The following is a 19,304-nucleotide window of genomic DNA, read 5'->3' on the forward strand; positions in this document are numbered from 1 at the left end:
CCTACACTGAGGCACCACCTTGAGGTTATCCTTCAGCCAGCTCTGCTAACTATTCTTAAATATGTGAACTTTGTAGCTTAGTGGTACTCAGCTATCCCCACACCATGGGCAACCATACTGAGGAAGTATCAGCCTGTTTCTTTCATTTTTAGGTGCTTTAAATGTGTGAAAGCACCAGCATAATTTCTGGTTGTGTATTTCTCCTATGAGTCCATGGTCAGTTCTATGCACAGGCAAAGGAAGCAGTGGCATAGAGTTGTGGAGGATGACAAATTGTAGCCTTGCTGCTCGGTTTGCCTGAGAAGGTGAGCTGGCTATTGTTACTACCATTGAGGAGAGTGATGTCTTCTCAGAAAAACCCCAGCTGTTGAAAAAAAAAATCTTGTGCCCAAAACTTTAGGATCAACAAGTCTATACATTTGAGAATGGTTATGGAGTAAATTATGCTTTGAATTTAAAGAGAACTATGGCAAAGTGAAAACTGTTTTGTAGAAATGAGAGAAGCTAAAAAAAAATGAAACTAATGAAATACAGGGTAATGCTTTCCTTTCAGGATTACAGCTTGTGCCATGACCATGAATAAATATGTGGAGGAAAATGTTTCCCAAAAATCCTATACAACAATAAAGTATTTCATGAAGATGCTGAGCAGTGTCAGTGAGACCTTAATCTTCATCTTCATGGGAGTATCTACAGTTGGGAAGAACCATGAATGGAACTGGGCCTTCGTTAGCTTCACCCTCCTTTTCTGTTTAATCTGGAGGGCACTGGGTAAGCAAGTCTCAGATTACCTGTTGGTATTCTTTGCCAGTGAAACTTTTTACCTCCCCTTACATAGAAAATGCCAAGATTTAGGCAGAGCCCCATTAGCCTGTAGAATGGTCTTCTGATTTGTAATATGTCCTAGATGTCAGGGTCAGCTTCTACCTTCCCACACAATGGAACCCAGAAATCAGTCTGGTCCTGATCCTGCCCATTTAAAGTCAGAGGCAGTCTGCTTGTTAATCAGAGTACATGTATTTAAATAAAGATTCATTTTTAAATAAGCAAATTTTGCTTAGAAGAATTAGCAGTTGAACAACAGTAAAACAGTTATGGGTTTTTTTAAATTTATGTTTACTAGCTGTGGGATTTCCCAATCATTGGCATAAATAGCATCAAAACAAGAAATGCTGTAATTATAGTGTCATTCAGGTATGTATTGTGAATAAAAAAGTTGTGTAAAGAAGCTGATTGACCCCTCCTGAATCTGAAATGCTAGGTCTTTTTCTTTTACCTTCAGACTTAAGTGCATGTCAGGCTTGTAGATCATGCAGTTCCCTGTGTAGTGATTCTGTCTGTCTGTGTGTAGAGGTGGCTCATGCTCTGGGCTGCTGCTGCACCCCTCCTTCCAGCTCCCAAGTCTCCTTCCAGTGCAGAAATTTGGACTATTTTCTCCTGCACCTGGAACCCCACAATTAATACCTTACACTGGAAAATAGCCAAGCAGCCTGAGTCCCCTCATCTCCTGGCCCCATGCTTGCTTCCTTCACCTGCCTTTGTACCTTTACTCTAGTCTTCCACATCCCTGCAGCCTTTGCCTTTTGTGCATCAGCATGCATTGACATCTTCCCCTCCATCCCCAGTCTTGCCGCCTTCCTGTCTGTGCAAGTAAAATTAAGTGAATTAATAGGATTTTGCAGGATTCAAGGCGTAGATTGACAGAGGTGACAAGCCGAAATGTTTAAAAGCACCTCAAATCCTATTAAAAAAATATTAGGAGTCTTGGTCTATACTAACACAGGGAACTACTGCTGTCCTAGAGGTGCAGAGTCTAGCAGATAGCTGTCTTGTAGAGATCAATTAGTTGCTTTGAGTCCTAAATCCTGATGTGGTTATCTCACTAAATATGTTTAAGATGATACTCCTTAGGCATTGTGAATTTTTGTTCCATGTTGTTTTCAAGCTGCTAAGTAACATTTCATTTCTCCAATTATACATAAGGAAAAAATATTTTTTTAAACCAAATATTAATATCGTGGAGTATTTATATGTGATTTTAATTTCCCTTTTTTTCTCCCATCCTTTTTTCCCCCCTTCCTGTCTGCATTTCTGTGGGGTTTTTTTGTTGTTTTATTTTTTTCCCTCAGGTGTTTTTGTTCTGACTCAGATCATAAATGTATTCCGGACAATTCCTCTCACTTTTAAGGACCAATTTATTATTGCCTATGGAGGCCTCCGAGGAGCTATTTGTTTTTCACTTGTATTTCTGCTTCCTCCTGCTGTGTTCCCCAGGAAGAAATTGTTCATCACTGCTGTTATTGTGGTGATATTCTTTACTGTTTTCATTCAGGTAATGCCTTTCCTCTTCTAGACTTATTCTTTCTCAGACAGATTGTAAATAAGCAATGGGCAGAAAAACAGATGTCCTAACTTACTGGTAGGAACATAATTGAAGGTACACTTCATGGTTGTAGTTTAGGAAAAAATGGTATGCAGATGGAAGAGAAGTAGCAAAAGTATGCTTAGATAATAAGTACTTACGCTAACACATAAGTAGTACTAAGCATTTAAGACCTAGTGAGGTTGGAGCAGAGATAAAAGATAATCTGGGTACAGCCCCAGCACTAATTCCTTGTTAGAATATTTCAAGTTGTGCATTTACACAGGACTTTGGTGTTGGATACACTGCACAGTGAGCAAGGGATGGAAGACACTGAGGGCACTGAGAGGTGGACTGGAGTGTGTGAGTCTGAGTGTTAGACAGTGGTGCTGCAAACCAGCTGGACATCCATGCATAAGGTGTGTGGAAGATTGTTAAGAACTTGTGAGGCCACAGCTTGAGTACTGTGTCCAGTTCTGAGCCCCTCACTTCAGGAAGGATGTAGAGCTTCTGGAACGAGTCCAGAGAAGAGCTACCAAGCTGGTGAAAGGTCTGGAGAATAAACCCTATGAGGAGAGGCTGAGGGAAGTCAGATTGTTTAGTTTAGAGAAGAGGAAGCTGAAGGGAGACCTTATTGCTCTCTACAACTACCTGAAAGGATATAGTGCTTAGCAGCATGATTTAAGCACTGATTGGGTAGGTTAGCTTATGGTAGGGGGATTTAGGTTATGGTTGTACTGGATGATCTTCTGGGACTATTCTGTCCAGGGTTAGGACTCTAGCGTTAAAGGTCAAGTTTTAAGGATCTAGGTATAAACATCTAGATTAAATGGTCTAGGGTTAAGGGTCTAGGGTTAAGGATCTAGTGTAAGGGTCTACTGTTATAGGTCTATGGTTAAGCGTTGGGGGTAAATGATCTAGCTGATGGGGTGGTGTTAGGTCATAGGCTGGACTTGATGATCTCAAAGGTCCTTTCCAGCCTTGGCAATTCTGTGATTCTGTGACTCTGTCTGTGGTGTCAGCACGGCCATGGAGACCTGGTTAGAGTGATCAAGAGAGAGGGACATGACTGAAACCAGCAAAATGTAATGGAGATTAAGCCTGCCAAAGAAACATGTGGGTTTAGTCATTATCCAGAATGTTGAGAAAGATGTGAGGCTACTACATGGAGTTTCAGGTCTGTGGGAAAAAAAAGTAAATAAAAAAATTAACCTTCCTTGTACATGAAGAAAGGTGTTATGGGAAGTAATAAGTATCTATGGTCATGCTTGGGGAAAAGATAACTGGAACAATAGGAGGTCAGTTAGCTGACCTTAGCTTGTAATATGTGAAAAATTATTTTGAAGAATAGAATAATTTAAAATATGGAGGTAAATGGAATGTGTTATGAAATGCAACACAGTTCAAAAAAGGGAAACCTGCTATCATTCTTTGTTAAGGCAGTTTCTTTTCTAGAGAGTTCATCTAACTAGACTATTGTAAGATCTTTGAAGGAGGGCACTGCATAGGAAGTTGTTAACTACTCATTAAACTGAGGTTTATATTGACATTAGAATAGTTGTAAAGTGGATGAGAAAAGAACTGACAGTTTCTCCTATAAAGGGGAACAGAAGCATATGGTCCTTTGGGTCAGAGAGGACCTCTGGGCGTCTCTAGTCCAACCCCATGCCCAAAGCAGGTCGAGTTTCAAAGTTCGATCACATTGCTCAGGAACATGTCAAGTTGCATTCTGATTATCTCCATGGATGGAGGTTCCCCAGCCTCTCTGGGCACCTGCTCCAGCATTCGACGATCCTGGTCAGATGATAGGCTGACAAGATGTTATTAATGGAATTCCTCAAGGATAGTTTCTGTGAATAGTTTTGTTTAGTTTTCGTGTTATTGACCATGGCACATAAATGTAGGAGTTTTTGGCATTGATGTTTCTTGATGACACCCTTTGGAAGGTGTTTTCAGGGTGAAAGTGAGATGCAGTATCATGTAGAAAGAGGAGCATTAATTGAGGGCAAGCATGATAGAGACAGAATGAAATTTAACAGTAATAAGTGTGAACGTGTTCTTGCTAGGACTTTCTTACTAGGGATTTCTCTTACAAAATGGGAAACTGTCATTTGGAAAAGAATAGAAAGGTGAAAAGACACAGGCGTACTAGTTGATAACAGGGTTGAGTTTAAGCCCTCAGTGCAGTGAGGGACAGAAGAAAGGCATATCTGCACTAAGACATACTGAGACAGGTATTTCCATCAGAGAATGTCATGTTCTACAGCGATCATGGGAGTGGTAAGCCTGTCATGTGGAAGGAGACCAGGATGCCTTGGCCTTAGCAAACTGAAGGAGAAGAGGGAATAGAATTACTGTTTATATCAGGGAGTGAATACCAGAGAAGGAGGAACACTGTTTAAACAAAAAAGACAAATGTTGGCACAAGAACAAAGTGGTACAATGTGACCATGATGCAATTAAGAAAGCAGCTTTCTAATTATCAGAACAATAAAGTTCAGGATGAGTGTTCCATGAGCAATGGGGCAACAAAACCTAACTACTTTTAAGATAACGCTCAATTGATTTACGAAAAGAAATATGTGACCTGGTTGTCTGGGATAGTAGGGACTTATGTCAACATGATGAGAGATTCATTTCTCTCTCCTGTGCCAGTGTGCCTATACAAATAAACAAATTATGTCAATTCTTCCACAAATAATTGTTCAAAACCATTATATCATTCCAGGACAGCCAAAATTTTGTGTTATTTCTCTAAGAACAGTCAGGCAAGGACACATATTTACAAGAAGTCTTAGTGTCAGGAGTCCTGAATAGCAATTTTAGTGCTACTGTTGCCACATCTTTAAGATTCCACCTGTTGTGGAAGTAATCACTAGCAAAGAGAACTTAATATATTTGCTTTGGCATGACAGGGGATCTGTTTTTTAATTTAGAAAACAAGTGAGGGGTTTTCTAATACATAATAGAACTGAAAAAAAAGTTTAAAGATACTATGGATGGGGCAATTGTCATATTCCTGATGGGGTCTGCCAGGTTTCCCCTCTTGGAGCCCCTTGCTTCATTTTGTTGCATTAGTGGAGTCTGTGTGATGACAAGGACTTAACAGCAAATAAACTATTATAACACTATTATATGATACTAGGGTCAAGCTGGATTTGGGGGTTAGGAAAGTAAAAGGGTATCCATAAAGACCATAAAGACCATTTTCAATCCTCTGACAGGAGTGGAAAAGACTGAATGTCTTTGGTTTTTCTTTGTGTTATGGAAAAAAAAACAAACAACTATTTTTTTTCCCCCTTCTTCATAGGGAATAACAATTCGCCCACTGGTGGAATTTCTTGATGTGAAAAGGTCAAATAAAAAGCAGCCTGCTGTCGGTGAAGAAATTTATAACAGGGTATGTTGCAGCTTCACTGTCATAGATGAAACCCTCATATAGGTGAAATTTCTACTGGCTTTCAGCACGATGACGATTCAGCACACAGTATTACAGAGAGACACATGCTTTTTTAGATTTCTTTTTGATAGCTGTTATAAGCACAATAACTGTAAAGCTTATATTTAACTTTTGGCAATTATCAAAATTAGCGTTACTACATATCACTATTTTGGAATCTTCACTTTCTTAATTGTTCACCTCTTAAGCTAAATTAACTTTCTATAGTTTGTTTCACATATGAGATATGTGTTATTTTAGAACTTGGCTACATTAGGAAACATTTGCCAATTTAATTGCATTCCATTGCATTTGAGCTAGTCTAATGAAATAAATTCAAACTCCTTCTAAACGCACTCTTAAACTTACTAAACTCTCACATCATCAGCCTCTTTGTGGATTTGCATTTCATACATATATGTCTCCAATTATTGCAGTGCATTAGCCATGCATATTCTTGAATGTATATCTCCTTGCAGCATACTTGTGGCAGGTGGTTTGAAATTCTAAAAATGAGGAGTAAGAGCTACATTCAGCAAAGAAGTCAATGTAGGCATCTAAAAGTCGATCCGTTTGGAGCTTATCCTTTGGAAATATATGCCAGGATTCATTCCTGAATTTGAGAAGCCCCTACTATGGTACTTGAATTAAGAGCAAGAAAGCTGCCTCTGGGAATCAAGTGAGATCTTAGCAGAACTGATTCATTGCTTCATAATTCATAATAGACTGAGGAAGAGTGTGTTTTTAATATTAGACCACAATCCCCTAAAACAGGAGCTCAGGACCTGATGCTGGGTGTCTCAGCTCTGTCCTGTACATCCTGAGAGGCCGGTGGTAATGCCAGGAGCTGCTGCTCACTCAGGCTCTCTCCTCTGTAAAGTCATATTTGGTTCACTGTCAGGCCTGGGGAAGTCCCTGTAGAAGTCCCAGGCATAGTCTTGAATGGTTAGGGAATTTAAAATAAATAAAAATATGGGGGGAAGAGTAACCTCCAGATTCAGGTAGAAGCTGAGAAAGACTGATGTTGAGGAACTTAGTAACTACCTTCTGTCCTTTTGGGGCTGTGAGCTGAGGAAGCTCCAAGGGAACAAAGTCTGGCTCTGAGTTTCATTAGACTGCATTTAGTTAAACTGAAGTGTCTTGAATTCAGATTAGACTTTTCTGGTTTGAAGTGTTAGAAATTAATAATATCTAAGGGAAAGCCAAGAGATGTCTGTAAATTTATGTAATGAATCAACATTTTCCCTTTAGTTCTTTGACCATGTGAAGACTGGAATTGAAGATGTGTGTGGACACTGGGGTCACAACTTTTGGAGAGATAAGTAAGAATGTAATTTGAAACTTTTGTTATATAGGAGAGGCCAGACTGGCTCAGCAGCAACAAACGAAGGCTGTTAGGCATCAGATTTCATTTTCAGCATTTTTTTCTTCAAAGCAGATAGTTGTTTTTAGAAAGTGTGGATAAAAAAGGGAAAGGAGCAAAACAATGTCTTTTTACTAAGCCACAAGCAAGTAGAACAAAATCTCCAGCTGGAAAGAAAAGCAGTTCTCTGATCCCAGGGTAAAGGATTGTACCTTGTAAGGGTGCCTGTCTTCTCCCTCTTTTCTGACTGTTTCAGAGCATTTCATGTATGCCTGCTGAGCCTTTCTTCCCATCCAGCTTTCCTCCTAGAAATTGTACATTTCTGTGGTGTTAAATTAGGGGTTACTTCCCTATTTGATGGGAGACATATGAAAGCTTTCAGGCTTTCTCTAGAAAGATCAAGGCACTAGCTGATATGCAATGCATGAGAGATCCTACTGGCAGGCAGCTCCACAGTTGTTGATGGTATTATTTAAGACTTAGAGTCAGTTAAGATTACCACTGGCAATACCTGAGTAATTCCTGTTTTCAGTTTGGCTGCTGAATCATCATAATCATCATTGGTTTGGATATAACTCCTTTTTCTCAGAAGCACATTCTTTTACACTGAAATCCTTTAGATCCAAAGTTTGGGCATTGCTCAACCATCTTTTAGTCGCTGCTCCAACAAGAATTTAAGTTTTCTTCAAAGAGAACTAGCACCAGCAGGAAAGGCTGAGAAGAGCCCTCTTCAAATGATGTGAAGGCATGACAGTGAGGACATTCAGACTGTATGGGTTCAACTTTCCTTTCCTCAGCCTAGTTCTCCTCCAATCTGTGTGAGATCTTTAATTAACAGATTACAGAGTTGAGGAGGGTCCCACCTCTTCATGACCTTCTGAAACATTTTTGACCCAAATTCAAGAATAACTTTAGAATGACCAGAGGGCAAAGTATTTTGTGACAAACAAGATCTCTCCAGCTATAATCAATATTTTTTCACTAAGCATTCAAGAGGGTTGCAGTTGCTTTAGAGGAAGGGAGAATTTCCAAAGTTTTACAAGAGTAGGCTAAAATTTCAAAGAAAAAGCAGTCAATGCAAATTTAGACCTTTTATTTGTTATTACAGTAAATATTTAATGTTCTCTTTGCCTTGATGAAAGTGGAGAATTAAAAATAATATTGCCTAATAACAGAATATCTAAAAGATGCTGCTAGGGAGACTGTCCATTAATATATTAACTAAAACACAAGTTAATACTATATAGGCCACATAAAAACATACCAACATAAGAAAGGATCATGTTCATCATTTTACTTAACAGTAGGCTGTTAATGCGAACAGACACATTCCCAGGAAAGAAACTAATTTACAATTGCATTAGCTGCAGTATATTGGCTTTCCCTAACTATGCACAGTAACAATTAACTGGTTGGGTTGGTTTGCTTCACATAAAGGTTTAAGAAGTTTGACAATAAATACCTGCGAAGACTTCTAATCCGGGAGAACCAGCCCAAATCCAGCATTGTTTCTTTGTATAAGAAGTTGGAAATCAAACATGCCATTGAGATGGCAGAGAGTGGAATGATAAGCAAAGTCCCATCATCAGTGTCTCTCAGGTAAGAAAACAATGCCAGTGTGGTCAAGCATTTCAGCTGGGTCACATAATTTATTTCACTGCCCAGTCTGTAGGGAGAATCATAGACTCACAGAATGGTTAAGGTTGGAAGGGACCTTAAAGATCATTGGGTTCCAACCTCCCTGCTATGAGCGGGACACCTCACACTAGACCAGGCTGCATCCAACCTGGCCTTGAACACCTCCAGGGAGGAGAAGTGGCTTATTCCAGTGTTTTACTAGTCTCATTGTGAAGAGTTTCTTCCTGGTGTCTAACCTTGATCGTTCCTCTTCCAGTTTGAAACCATTCCCCTTCATCTTATCACTACACACCCTTGTAAAATACCCCTCCCTAGCTTTCCTGTAGGCCCCTTCAGGTATTGGAAAGCTGCTATAAGGTCTCCCCAGAGCCTTCTCTTCTCCAGGCTGAACAGCCCCAACTCTCTCAGCCTGTCTTCATGGCAGATGTGCTCCAGCCCTTTGATCATGTTTGTGGCCCTCCTCTGAATAATCACTTTGACTTAGGACACTTCATGTCCAAATGTCACCTGAACAGTAAGTGGATGTGAAATGAGAGTGTTTTGCCTGCAGCTCACAGATGAAGCACTTGGTGAGCTGTCCTTATCCAGAGCTGGTAGTTTTACAAGGGCAGCTGGTCAGGGAAACATTGATTTGCCACATAGAGTAGAGCTGGATTTGAACCAGTGCCTGCCCATCTGCTGCAAACAGCTACAGGGGAAGCCTGAAGGGCTTACAATTTAATGTAAGTTGCATCATATTTGGGAGACTGAGCTTGAAGTCTTGCCATTGACTCAAATGAGATCAGGGTTTCATTCCTACATGTTATGCTTTTACCTCTTCCTGGATCATTTTTAAATGCTTTTTGCAGCACTAAAACAATAAAAACATTCTTCCTCTCTCTTTCCTCCACTTTATTATTTTATTTTTTTTTATCCTAACACAGTGAATATCATGAAGGAAAGATAAAGCCACTTTCTCCCACTGAAATGGAAAACATGCGGGAAATCTTAACAAAGAATCTCTACCAAATACGACATCGAGTAAGGATGAAGTTTTGCAAACTTAAACACCCTGCTTCTCTTTGAATATACTGATTACCTTCCTAACATACCTTTCGGCTAGTTTATCTGATGTACTATAGCGTAGAAATTCTACTGCCTGTGAATCCATGTCCTACAGCAACATATTCATACTCCTTCATATAAGTGGCTTACTTGATCTTGTAGTGTTGATAAAGCTTAACATGGGGATTTTTTTGGTCATATTACCTGCAAAATACTTACATTATTTAAAAAGAATCATAGGTGCAAATTCAGTCCAACACTGTCCACTCATATCAGTGTATTTTTGGTCACTTCATGATATAGGATTAGATTTCCCGTTTGCCTCTGGTTCTGAAGTTGCTTGTATTAAGAGCAGAGGTGATGAGCTGGAAAAACAGTGAAATAAAAGCAAAAGGACATTTCACATTTACCCTCCTGTGGCTAAGTAGTTTGTATGCCTGAGCCCTTGGAAAACATTCAAAAGTAGAACAAGCTTCAGCTTGCTGGAAGTAAAAATTAGTTCCCCCTAGGTGACTCATTGCTTTCAAATGTGCGTCCTCTACTGACATACTGACCGAGCTAGTATGATGTGGGGTAAATGCTGTATTAAGCCAGCTTTTTCCAATTTCTCTTTCATTATAAAGACCATCAGGTCAAAGAAAAAACAACCCCAAACAAAACAGGTGCTTGTGAAGCAGATAGCTAAAGAAATGCTGGCACAATTGTTGTTCTTAATCATAGAATAGCAGAATGGTTTGGGTTGGAAGGGCCCTTAAAGATCATCTAGTTCCAACTCCCCTCAATATGATTTTGTTCAAAAGGTTTTTTGATGCTTATTAAAATATTAAAGCAAAAAGCCTATTTTGCACTGTACATATGGTTTAATACACTTGACATTATTGTTTTCAGAATGTGACCACTGGTTTTCTGTTGCAGACCATGTCATATAATCGACATAGCCTGGCTGCAGATGCAAATGAAAAGCAGGCCAAAGAAATTCTGATCCGTCGCCGGCACAGCCTCAGGGAGAGCCTGAGGAAGACAAACAGCTTGTCAAGAGAAAGACCGGTACTTGCATTTTGATTGTTTTATAGAAAGCAGTACTTTGTAGCTAAATGTCATGCAGAAAGAAATCTTCTGAAATGCAGAAAAACTAAATCCTAAGTTGGGAAGACAACTGCACATACAATCGCAGAGTCACATAATCACCAAGGCTGAAGAAGACCTTTAATATCATCAAGTGCAGCCTATGACCAACAACACCACGTCGGCTAGACCATGGCATCCAGCCTTTCCTTGAACACATCCAGGGACGGGGCCTCCACCACTTCCCTGGGAACACCATTCCAATGTCACGCTTACACGTAGAGTTGCACATGTGTTGATCTTTTCAGCAAAGCTTCAGTCTTACAGAATGTGCTATGGGAGGGGGATCTGCTGCCATAATTTTATCTCAGAGGAGCTGGACAGGCTCTGCACACAGTGTACTTCTAAGGGATGGTCAGTATTCTCTATTGGTATTTTGATGAAGCGTGGAAGAACAAGGTCGAAAATTACTTTGAGACAGAGAAACTACACACAGTATGCTCCAAAATATGGGAAAGAGAACTTTTATCAAGTCAGTCAGAATGAGCTCTTCATTTGAACAATGTTTTGGGCTCTTTAGAATTAATAAATGTAGCAAGGACTTCAGATTTTAACAGAAAAGGAGACCGCCCTCCACCTACAAGAAATGCTGTGGCATGATAATATTTGGGTCTCTGAGACAATCCTGCAAGATGCTCACTGTAAACTTCAGTCCCTATTTGAAGGAGCACACTGATTCAGCAGAGAAACTGATCACATTTTCAGTATCAGGGAAATTAACCCTCCTATAAATATGTATTGTCATGTGGCAGGAATACTTCCTGACTGTCATCTTCACTGACACATTTGTACATTACAGCTGAGGCTGTAACAATGTTTCCAATAAGTGCTATATCTCATTTGTGATCATTACCAGGGCTACTCTGGTATTAATAGTGACAATGTCTGTTTCTGTTTTGTTTTTTTTTCCTCTAACCAAGGTTACATATGTTACTAGGTGGAATAACAGAGAGACACAGCAGGATTGAGACATTTTTTGCAGCAGGGAGAGAAACAGGTATTTTTTGCAGCAGGGAGAGAAACAGGGTGCATTTTTAAAATAATTATTCTTGGATAAATCCACCAGGGAGAGAAGCATAGTGGTCCTGAGCAGCACTACAATATCCAAAGAGGAAAATTTCTCCTGGAAAATGAATTTCCTGTCAGGTTCCCTTTGAGTATGCAACAATGAATGGCACAGAGAAGAGCTGGTATACTGTAATGGTTTTAAAAAGATCTTTGTAACAAGGATGCCCTTGAGGAACTTTTCAATTTAAAAAAAAAAAAAAAAAAGTAACCTGCCCTGGAAAACACCTCTCCTGTACCAGGAAGCATGAGGTGTGTTTTGCTCCCAGGGACTTTACAGCTTAGTCTTGGAAAACAAGGGGCTTATGCCCTGAACTGGTAAATGATCATGCTGCTCCCTAACTTTCCCATCAGCCTCAGTGTGACTAGTCAACTGTACAAAGTCATTTATATGTATAAAGCCCTGGCAGGATCAGAATACAGATTAGTTCTTGCACCTGAGCTTCAGTCTCAACCTCATTTTTGTAGCTGACTAATAAAAAGTTTCAAACTGGAGCTGCGTGAAGTCATGCTATGTTTGCCTTCCTTAGAAAAACTTGTACAGGTAAGGCTAGAGAACATACATTTTACTAACTTTGACCTCAGAGAGCATATCACTAGGCTTTCCTTTGATTAATCTGCTTGAGATCACTCAGTATTTACTGTAGTTAGCACAGACCTCAACCAGCAATCAGTGTTAACTTGAGTGTGTAGTAAAAGGTCACATATTAGCTAATCCCAAACTACTCTCCAAGCCCTTCAGCTACATAAACCTGTTCAAGCCTCAGTTGTGTATCTTAACATACATTTTGCAGGTAATTCAGTCTGCAGTCACTGACCATTTCTTATATTACTTTGTATGCAGGCTGCTGCAAATACAAAAAGATTCCTTTCACTTCCTAAAAACACTAAACTCCCAGAGAAACTACGAGTGAGGAATAAAACGTCTTCCAAAGGTAATGAAAAATGTTCTGCTCTTTCTTACTGTGCTGCACTTTCCCTATGTAGAAAGAAAGTTTTTCCTGGGATGGTATAGATAAATCAGCATATTCATTTTCAAATAAATACTAAATGTTATATGTGCATGTGCTTTCTTTCTATAGTTAATACCATCACAGTATATTTGGATTTTAGAGCATTAAAGCAATGGGTCCAAAAGCTGATAGTTGAGTGCAGAGAAGTGCCTCTGCAAGCAGTCTTGTGGTTGTTTCTCAGTTCAGATGCCATAGTGGCATAGTCTTCCAGCACATCTCCTTGTGTCAGCAAGCAGCAGTTGAAACACTTCTGCACCAGAAACGTTGCCGTGGCTTAGTCTCCTTGTACTTATTCCAAAATGTCCAGATCTTCTTCTTGGATTATGAGCCTATTTGTTTTCTTTTCTCACTGAGGTCAGGATAGAGGTCACTGTTCTGAGAACCAAACCAGAGAAGAGAATGAGGACATGAGGTCTGGTTTATGGTTGTCATGAAGAATTTCCCAAAATGCTGTGGTTTACAACCAAAATGTCAATTATTTCTTTTATGCCTAAGCTCATAAACAGTTGTTTTATACTGGAATTCTTGAATTCTAACAAAAAAGAAGAAATCTGTAGGAAGGCAATCATGTGCCATGAAAACTTTGCCCAATTCTACTTTTGATTTTTACTGATTGCCTTTCCATGTCAATACCATGCTCAGGAGCATTCTGTTTTATGACAGGCAACCATCAAGATCTCTTGCTGGGAAGATGGAATCTCTGCACAATCATTAAAATGTCTTGATCCCCATCCCAATTGTTTTCCCACTCTTCCAAATTAATTTAGCAATAGACCTTGTTTTTTCTCTCTTGATAATTATGTCTTTGCTGTGTAGGATACTTTTTATTCTGTAGTTATGTCTGCAGAGGTCACCTACTGTCACCTATAATTAAAAAGGAAATCTGCCTCCAGATTATTTAGTTGTCAAAAAATATATTAGTTGACATATTGGGGGGGGGGAGCCTGTAAATACAGTCTGATAAAGACTTTTCTTGACATATAATTATCTGGGTGAATGGACGATTATGTACTGTTATATATTTGTTGACCTCTTCCTCACCTTTTTAAAAGAAATAACATGTAGGTTACTAATAGAAGTTGTTCTTATGACAGTTGCACAATACACAATTTGCTTTGATATATTTAAAACATTGGATCTGATTTAAGTTTGAGAACAAATTTCAGGCTATTCATAAATGATTGTTAAAATGATTATCATATTACTGAAGCGTGGAAGTTTTGAGAAATATGCTAATCAATTTAAAAGAAGTCTGCTGGGGAAAGTATGTGCTCATGTACACATCCAGGAAGTTTCCAGCTTGGTTTACCTGACAGCGATCATATAAGAACATTTCCTGAATTATTATGCCAGCTTTTCCTTGACCATTTTCTACCCTGCTGTGAAGGAGTCTGCAGCACTTTCAGTGTATGAGCTTTGTGCTATGAATTTTCTTTGATACCTTACATTCAGGCATATTGAGAACAGTATATTTCTTCTCCTCTGAGCATTTACCATGGGAGATCTGAAATCCTTTGCTCAGTGGACTGTTGACTTGCCTTTTCCAAAGTCAGATTTCTGGAGCCTCTGTACATATTGTGCTATAGAAATTCCTCTCAGACTAGATTTCATTGGATGTGAGGGTGAGGAATCCCATTTCTGTATCCTGCTTGGACATAAGCAGGGACTAGACCCCAGATAGCTCAGAAAGAGTCAGATTTTTCCATGTCCAGAGGAAGAGCTGGGGAAATATCAACTCGAATGGTGATTAAGGAGAAGCTGAGTAGGGGCTTTCTAAAAATCACAGTTTTGAGTGGAGGGATGTTTGTAATTCAGATTTGTTCTCTGTCCTGTCAGACCTAAGTGTCTGTCATTAGGTCTAACCAGAAAGCCCTGGGAAGCTTTCTTCTATGGCTATTAGTGCTCTGTGTGGTCTTATTCAAGTATTTCTGAAACTGCAACCTTCTGCGCCTAAAATTTAAATTTTGTTTTCAATTAACAGTGGGTGACAGCAGTGACTCTGAGCTGGATGCTGCTACCACAGTGCTCAATCTAAGACCCAGAGCAGGGAAAATCTTGAGAGACCAGAGACTGAGACAGCAGAGACCACCAGCACCTGAGTTTAGGGTGGAGTGGAAGAACGAAGTTGATGGGGGCCAGGATGGACGAGGAGAGCAGCAGGAGCCAAGCACCTTGCCTCAGCCATCCATTGCGTTCAGGCAGCCACTGCTGACCAGACCAAGATTTGGCACTTTGAGCAGGGAAGATTTGACTGCAGACCATGGGCCAGCAAGACCTATGCCACCACCACGGTTAGTTAGGCAGGTATCACAAGGAGAAAGGCAGAGAAGTAAGCCTGAGAACCAGCCATACTAAACATAGCAAAAAAAAAGAATAATGGTAATAAACCATGGACATATTGAATTAGGATTCTAAGCTATCTGACACGGGATCCATTAAAATAATGCAACCAAGCCTCAGTGTGGATCTAACCACTTCCATTTGGGTAAAGTCAAAGCCATTAACTAAGTAAAAAGAATACTGGAGCAATTGCAAAGCTGAAGACATAAAAGATAAAAAAAATTAATTTATAAATAACTTACGGCAATGCTTTAATTACATTATTTCCACTATTAAGATAGGATGGAAATGTGCCTTATCACATCATCTCTTGTGGAACCAAGTCATACAGGTTCAATACCCAGTTATCCGTTGAAAATCATTGTTGAAAGTACAGTGATGAATGGGTTCTTAAAAAACTTCTGTATCATTTCAGATTTTATTTATAATCAAATAATACTTGTTTTAACCAGAGCTTTAACATGACTAACAATGAAAATTGCACAATGCACCTATCATATAGACTCTGCAAGAAGAATAAATATATTCCTGAAGTCCAGTTTGTTCAAAGAGCTGTGATGCAGAAAAAAAGAAGATAAGAAAGAAGCTGCAGGAGCAGAATTGCAAATACAATTTATAGAGAGGAGTTGCAACAGGAACAAGACCTGAATAGCTTGAATTTTTACCTTATGAATTTTTGGCAATATGGAACCTTTGCAAGGTACCGAGGATCACCAAAGGAAATCTGCAGTACCTTGACTTTCAATGATGTTAACAAGGGCTGAGAGCACCTAGGAGGACACCAGAAGTCCTAAAAAGAGAAAGTTACAAGTGGATAAATAATGTTCTTACTCAAAATTGCTTTTTTGCACCTTATGTTCTTGGTTGCAATGCAAACACAGAAGTAGAATAGTTGCAGAGCGCTGCACGTAGACAAAGCGAGCAGTCTCCTGTCTGAGTCAGGGACCACTGAGACTCCAGAAAGCTTGTTCACTCATGCTTGTGACCCTGGTCAACGTGTTTTACCTTTTGTTTCCTCTATTGTAAAAGGGGAAAGATAATCTTTTCTTTGTCAGAGCTATGCACTCCAAGGAACAAAAATGTTCCGTCTAATTTGTTTGTACAGAAAAGTAGCACAGCAGGGCCCTGGAATCAGTTTGAGTCACTGTGCACCTCAGTAACACCCATAAGAAACACGGACTTCTTCATCCTAGCATAAATGGCTGCCATTTGAGTGCATATGGGAAGGAAGGGTGCATTAAAATAAATTGTACTTAACTGTAGCTCTCAGGAATTTGCACTTTCTGTCCCACTTAACCTGTCTTAAGTTTTGAGCTTGCTTTAGCACAGATACACATTTCAGCAAAATGCAGAAATCATTTTCTTTCTATTTGTTAAAGGATTGATAACTTAAATTGAAGAATGTACACTGTGAAATCATAACTTTTCTTCTTCATTAGAACATTTCTAAATCTGTGGGCAATAAGATTAATTTTTTTTTTTTTTAATTTAAGCTTGTTTTGAAAGAACTATTAAAAATCAGAATTTCCTTTTAAAATCACAGGGTAGTTTTCTTTCAAATGTTTATGGGTGGGGTTGATAAATTCATTTTATAAATGGGGTTTAAGTCTTTCCTTCTCGTAACAGCTTTTCCAAAATATTTATTTCATGTACATATTTGAAATATCAGACCTTTCTCAACTCTTTTATTGACACAAGTCTATTGGTATTTTTACTCTGTTCCAACTATGGAAGTTTCTCCTGTGTGTCAAATGGAAACTAAGCTGCTGTGTTAACCCTAGAAATTTCAGTCAAATGATCATGGCTATTCTCAAAACATTATTTTTGTGGAAGGCAATACTTAGCTATGCTAGAATGATTATCTCCTCTTTGGAAATAAAACTGGGTTCAAACAAAGCTGAAAAACTTTAAAAACAAATTTGAATATGTCTTTCAACAAGAAAATATTTTTTTGTTAGTAAAATTGCCAGTGAGTACTTTGTCACTGCATTATTGGGATCATTCTTGAATAAGAAAGAAGCCTTGAGTCTGGATTTCAGTTTTGAAACCATGTCCTCCTTGCAGATCAGACTGTTTAGATTAGATGTTTTATCTAAAACCTGAAACCAGACCAAGTAACTAAATAAATAAATTTAAGATGTTGCACATCAACATTTAACTTTACTCCCTGTAGAATTTTCTCATTCATGTGCTGATGATGACCAAGCAATTGGCTTGTATCTGAGGAAAGCTGCCTTTTTTTTTCTCCTTTTAAATGGTTGTAATTTTTTATGGCACAATTGTAAATAATGAATGCAGGTTTCAGGAACCTTACTCCTTTTCTGGTTGTCCATTAGTACAGTACACACCCAGATCACTGGTACTTTAAGTGGGTGCCCTGTAATACAAGCACATCAAATTGAAGGTCATGGTTATGAAATATGGTCTTAAGCTCTTGGTGCCTCAAAACATGCCAGCCCATTGTTACCTTTCCAAAGAACTTTGAGGTCTACAGAATTCAAGCATGAAGGCAGATCTCTAACATGGTCACGCTGTGAAGCAGGATCACAAGTCTCCTTGCAAATGTTCTGTCCCTTCCTCATTCCCACTCCTCCCACCTTTTTCAGGCTCTTTTCCTCTACTGCTGGGTCAGACCCTCCTCCTCTCTGGGAACTCTCACTTTTCAGTAATGACAGCAGCAGATGACACAGGCTGTGTACCAGGTAGCCCTTCTAATTGAGTTATTGCTCTGCTTTGGGTCAGAGGTTTGCCTTTATATATATATATAATTTTTTTTATTTTTATTTTTTTCCTTGTCCTGCAAAGAATTAAAGAGGAAGTGGTCAGAGACCTACTACACCACTTAGACACACACAAGTCTATAGGACTGGATGGGTTACATCCAAGAGTGCTGAGACAGTTGGCAGATGTGGTCACCAAGCCACTTTCCATTACTTACCTGAATTCCTGGCTAACTGGTAAGGTCCCAGTGGACTGGAGGGTAGCAAATTAACACCCATCTGTAAGAAAGAAAGAAAGGAGGATCAGGGAAACTATAAACCTGTCAATCTGACCTCAGTACCAGGGAAGGTCATGGAGCAGATAATTTTGAATGTTATTAGAAGACATACAGAGGATAACCAGGGGATCAGGCCCAGTCACCATGGGTTTATGAAAGGCAGGTTCTGCCTGATGAACCTGATCTCCTTCTATGACCTGATGACCCGACTACTGGATGAGAGAAAGGCTGTGGATATTGTCTCTCTGGACCTCCAGAAAGCATTTGACACTGTTCCCCATAGAACTCTCATAAAAAACTGTCTGCTCATGGCCTGGATGAGCACACGATCTGTTGGATCAAGCACTGGCTGGACAGTCAGGCCCAGAGAGTGGTGGCCAATGGAGTCAAACCCAGCTGGGGCCAGTCACAAGTGGTGTCCTCAGGGCTCAGTGTTGGGACCGTTTCTGTTAAACATCTTTATTGATGATCTTGATAAGGACATAGAGTGTGTTATCAGTAAGTTTGCAGATGACACCAAGTTAGGCAGGAGTGCTGATCTGCATGAGGATAGGGAGGCTCTACAGAGAGACTTGGATAGATTAGATCATTGGGCTAATGTTAATGGTCTGGGCTTCAACAAGGCCAAGTGTCAGGTCCTGCACTTGGGCCACAACAACCCCCTGCAACTACAGGCCTGGGGAAGTGTGGCTGGAAAGTGTCTGGCAGAAAAGGACCTGGGGATTCTAATGGACAAGCAGCTGAATATGAGCCAGCAGTGTGCCCAGGTGGCCAAGAAAGCCAAGGGCATCCTGGCTTGTATGAGAAATAGTGTGACCAGCAGAAGTAGAGAGGCAATTGTCCCCCTGTACTCAGCACTGGTGAGGCCACACCTGGAGTGTTGTGTCCAGTTTTGGGCACCTCAATTCAAGAGAGAT

At 39.7% G+C, this 19,304-nt stretch overlaps 1 protein-coding gene across 1 annotated transcript in view; it reads left to right on the forward strand.

Annotated features, from left to right (window-relative positions):
* Nucleotides 1–15,601, forward strand: part of SLC9A2 (solute carrier family 9, subfamily A (NHE2, cation proton antiporter 2), member 2) — a 33,013-nt gene extending 17,412 nt beyond the window's left edge. The window contains exons 4-12 of the mRNA XM_009997947.1: nt 554–771; nt 2,130–2,332; nt 5,673–5,762; nt 7,053–7,123; nt 8,602–8,763; nt 9,726–9,822; nt 10,762–10,893; nt 12,881–12,971; nt 15,031–15,601. Coding sequence (XP_009996249.1) covers nt 554–771; nt 2,130–2,332; nt 5,673–5,762; nt 7,053–7,123; nt 8,602–8,763; nt 9,726–9,822; nt 10,762–10,893; nt 12,881–12,971; nt 15,031–15,404 — 1,438 coding nt within the window. The 3' untranslated portion in view covers nt 15,405–15,601. The remainder of the gene's footprint in view (nt 1–553; nt 772–2,129; nt 2,333–5,672; nt 5,763–7,052; nt 7,124–8,601; nt 8,764–9,725; nt 9,823–10,761; nt 10,894–12,880; nt 12,972–15,030) is intronic.
* Nucleotides 15,602–19,304: the final 3,703 nt, after the last annotated feature.

Source organism: Chaetura pelagica, unplaced genomic scaffold (genome assembly GCF_000747805.2).
Source record: "Chaetura pelagica isolate M959 unplaced genomic scaffold, ChaPel_1.0 scaffold123, whole genome shotgun sequence".
In the NCBI taxonomy this organism is placed as follows: domain Eukaryota; kingdom Metazoa; phylum Chordata; class Aves; order Apodiformes; family Apodidae; genus Chaetura; species Chaetura pelagica.